Source organism: Cydia amplana, chromosome Z (genome assembly GCF_948474715.1).
Source record: "Cydia amplana chromosome Z, ilCydAmpl1.1, whole genome shotgun sequence".
Lineage (NCBI taxonomy): Eukaryota > Metazoa > Arthropoda > Insecta > Lepidoptera > Tortricidae > Cydia > Cydia amplana.
In genome coordinates, this window is record NC_086096.1 from 20680260 (window position 1) to 20684917 (window position 4658).

Below are 4658 nucleotides of genomic sequence, written 5' to 3' on the forward strand. Positions count from 1 at the left end.
GCGGGACGACAACACTACGTCTAACGTTAGAGTGAGATAGATACTTATAGCTTCCGCTCTACTCCGTATAGCGCGCCGGGAGTTGGCCACGAGAGGCGCGCGCGGGTAATTTAATTGACGACTGACCGTTGGTGTCGTTTACGCGGTTTGCTATACTTTATTTTTATTATTAAAGTTATATTATTAGTCATCATCATCATCTTAGCCTTTATCCCATATCCTAGGGTTTGGGGTCGGCTCTCCGTATCATTTTGCGCCATTCTTCTCTATTTTGCGTCATGTCAGGGCTTGCGCCTATCGTCCTCAAATCTTTCGACACTGTGCTCATCCATGTCGTAGGGGGGCGGCCTCTGCCCCTTCTAATTTCGGGAATGTCATTTAGGGCTCTCTTAGTCATGTGGTGGTCGTCTCTTCGCATCACGTGGCCGAACCAGCGCAGTCTGCTCTCGCACATTTTTTCGGCAATAGGTGCAACCCTGAACGTTCCACGGATATGGTTATTCCGGACCCTGTCCATCAGCGTCACTCCTCCTGCCCATCTGAGCATGCGCATTTCTGTGCAGTGCATTACGTGCTCTTCCTCCTTACGCATTGGCCAGCATTCTGCACCATACAGAAGCGCCGGACGTACAGCTCTTTTGTAGACGTTACCTTTCACTTGGATTGGCATTCGAGCATCACACAGCACCCCTGTTAACGCTCTCCATTTTTGCCAACCTGCCTGGATCCTGTTTTCTATGTCTGCCTGGGTGTTCAAGTCACTTGTTATTATCGATCCAAGGTATTTGAATTTGGTAACTTTATTGATGGGGACATTATCTACTAGTGGTGATGGTCTGTCCACAGACGAGCCAGAGAGATTGCAGTACATGTACTCGGTTTTCTTGCGGCTTATTCTGATTCCCTTACTCTCGAGCCGGTTGCACCACTGGGACAACTGATCTTGTAGGTCATCAAAGGTCTCTGATACGAGTACTATGTCATCAGCGTATAATAATCAGTGATCGGAATTGGCAGTGCCATTTCACGGGACTTCGGTGCGTAAGCTTAGTATGGATATACCTTTTCACCCCGGGTTTGCATATTACCTACTTCAATAGGGATGATGACACATGTTAATTTTATAACAAAATATAGTAAAATAGATAGCAAATGAGCAATTTATCATAATAATGTGGATATTATAATAAAATAGGGAAAGGTTACAAAAATACAGGACCTGAAAGTTTCAAAAAATTTTTTAACTTCCAAAAACGATAAAAGCAAGGATACCATTCGATTCCTTACATTTTATCCAAAAAAGTATTGTATAGCAACTATATACATAAATGCAATATTTCACGGACAAAAACGCAATTTTCTTGTTTTGTTCATACTTCAAGATGGGATCTCAATGATCTTGACGTCACGTTCACTTATCCTTTTGTGAGGGGCGTTTCGCGAGTGAAGTGCGACTGTCGGACTTTGACTATAATTTCTGACTTTTGTGTTGCTTTAATGCAATGGGTCCCATATAGACATTTGATCCTAAAAACAAACCCGATCGATTGATACCATAAATGAAAATTAGTCATGTAGCCTATTAAATTAAAGACATGCCAAGGAATATTTTCGTGAAAAAATAAGTCTTGGAATCCCGAGTCTTATCCATGTTAAGTACAATGTTTGAGGTCATTGACCCCAAATGGCACTACCTATTCCGATCATTGATAATAATGTCCAAGGAGCTGGTCGCTGCAGATTTTCGCTGACAAAGTTCATGACCGTATTGAACAAAAGTGGACTCATGGTTGAACCCCGATGCACTCCTACCTTAACCTGAAAAGCTTCGCTCAAGCCTGCGGGGCTGCGCACTCTTGTGGTAACGTTGTCGTACATATCTTTTATTATATGAATGTACCGTTCAGGTACAAAATGTGCTCTCAGTGCTGCCCATATCAGGTCTCTCGGTATACGATCAAAAGCTTTTTCCAGGTCAATAAAGCTGAGATGTAGATCTTTTTTGACAGATTTGTACTTCTGTAAAAGCATTTTGATGGAGTGGATAGCATCAATAGTCCCCACGCCCCGAGTAAAGCCACATTGGTTTGGTGTTAATGCAATCAAGTGATTTATTTTATTAACAATAACAGTTTCTCAAATTTTTAACGTATGTGAAGTTAACTTTATGGCTCTATAGTTTCCGCAATCGGCAGCGTCTCCTTTGTTTTTAAAAAAAGGAATTATCTCACTGTTTCTCCACATATTCGGCATTCTACCGCTTTCTATAATAGTTGTGAAGAAGTTCGCCAGCCAGGTTACACCTGTATCACCAAGTTTTTTCCACAGTTCTGTCGGAATTTCATCTGGCCCCATCGATTTATTGTTTTTCGCTCTTGTGATAGCATTTTTTACCTCCTGGGGTGTTATCGCCTCAATTGGCCCAGCAATGTAATTTATGGACTCTGACATCCTTTCTCGTGGAAACTCTTCGTTCAATAAGGTGGAATAGTATTCTTGCCAACGTATGTTTATTTCTTTATCTTTGGTTATAAGTCTACCATCTTTATCTTTTATGTATTTATTTGATTTTATATCTTTAGTTTGACTATTTCTATATTTGGATAATTTGAAAATATCTTTATCATTTGTTGCATTCTCCAAACGTTTATAAAAATCTTCTCGAAATGAAGCCCTAGAACATGCCACTAGTTTTTTGGCCTGGGTCTTACTTTCCACATATTTCTTACGGTCTTCTTCAGTATGAGTGCTTTGCCATGTCTTAAAATTCACCTTCTTTTCCTTAAGTTTCGACTTTACCTCATCGTTCCACCAGCCAGTTTCTTTAGTCGTCAGTGGTTTGCCCCTGGTAATGCCAAGATGTTGTTTAGCAGATTTCAAAACCCGCTCGTGTAGATTGTTCCAGGTTTCATTAGGGTCGCTTCCTATACTATCTGGCGATTTTAGGTAAGTCTCAACTGCTATCCGAACTTCGTCACCTTGTGGTTTGTCCAAGTTATGCCACTTGACACGCGGCGTTGGTCTTGTTCTTTTCCTTAGGTTACCAGCAGGATATTGCAGACATGTTACTAGTAAGCGATGTTGTGTCGTAAGCGGCTCTCCCGGGATAACTTTGCAGTCTTTACAGTATTTGCGCATCGATCTATTAGTGAGTAGGTAATCTATTTGGGTCGCAGCACGACCGCTTTTGTACGTGATCAGATGTTCGTCCCTTTTCTTAAAGTGTGTATTGATTATTGGCAGGTCGTATGTAGCTGCGAAGCCCAGGAGCGGATTATTAGGGAAACATAGAAACAAAAATTGTCACTAAGAAGGTAATCTCGCACCAACATCTCGTCGTGAACCAGACAGCCTCATTCTGCCTATTATATATATGACTGTATGTGGATCCCCTACAGAAGTTTGGTAGAAATATAGGCAACCTAATCTCGTTTCTAGATTCCATCTAAGCTTTCTCTGCACCCAGTGTCACAGTGGAGAGGTGCCATTCTAGATGTCATATTCTCATAGTAATATATGCCATTATCTAATTAATAGTTTATGTGCAAAGTACCTTGGTCCGAATCTAGAGTTTTCTCTCTTATACATATTGTGACCAGAATTGTCGAATTGGTCCGAGCAATTGCAGAAAATATTATGAAAATTTAAAACTTTTATTTCAAAAATGCTGACACTACAAACTTAATAGAAATTTGTGATTTAAGAGGGGGTATAAAGCCAGGAAAAGAACTGTACCGTAATTGAACTGTACCTACAGTAGAGTGTAATTTACTTTTTATGTTAATAAATTTGCTAGTATCATATCTCGGGTGTGTTACGACTAGTAACTATTTTTTGCTAAAATTATACTGCATCGGCATGCAAGCAAATTATATAAGTACCTACAACTAAATATTTAATAAGAATTAGACTTTTTTCGGATTTTTATTTTTTCCTATCTAGCCAACTTTAACATAGTACGGGTTTGTTTAGATTCAGCAATTGGAAACTACGATTTTGTGTTACCCCCTCTTAAACCATGCTTATTAACACAATTCACGATAGGTACATTTATTTACTCTTCGCTATAGGTACATATACCTACTTCAAAACATAAAAATAAATAAATAATCTATCAAGCGTGCCCTCTGTTCCCCTAGTGTTAGTTTAGGGCCACCCCACAATTGGCGTCTTTCGGGCGTCGGCGTCTGGTCAGCGCTATGGAAAATGACATCGCTGCGCAGTTGCGTCGACGTTGCGTCGAGCAGCGGCCATAGCGCTGACCAGAGCGCCTACCGCGAACCACGTTCGACATGTTGCCTCTCTGTCGCACTTGTAAATTCGTACGTAAGTTTGACAGGGAGATAACACGTCGAACGTGGTTCGCGGTAGGCCCTCAGACGCTGACGCCCTCCGAAAGGCGCCAAATGTGGGGTGGCCCTTATGGGATCGCTAGGCCGTCAGTACTTACCTAAACGCCCGCGGTAAACGCATGGCCAGGTTTACCCTGGTACTCACGGCAACATACAATCTTTCATACTTACTGAAATTAGATTCAATAAATAAAACTATTATATTTATATATTCGACAGCAAGGAGTACGCACGAAGAATTGCCCTGCCTAACCATTGGCGGTCTTTGTGTCTCGTCCACGGATTGTCCAGACGCAAATCACGTCC

At 41.2% G+C, this 4658-nt stretch overlaps 1 protein-coding gene across 1 annotated transcript; it reads right to left on the reverse strand.

Moving 5' to 3' along the window:
• Window positions 1-220: 220 nt before the first annotated feature.
• LOC134661850 (uncharacterized) lies at window positions 221-3138 on the reverse strand. Its single transcript, XM_063518060.1, has 2 exons — window positions 2232-3138; window positions 221-963 (listed from the first exon to the last, which is right to left on the reverse strand). The coding sequence occupies exons 1-2, from the start codon at window positions 3136-3138 to the stop codon at window positions 221-223; spliced, it is 1650 nt and encodes a 549-aa protein (XP_063374130.1).
• Between the last annotated feature and the right edge of the window lie 1520 nt (window positions 3139-4658).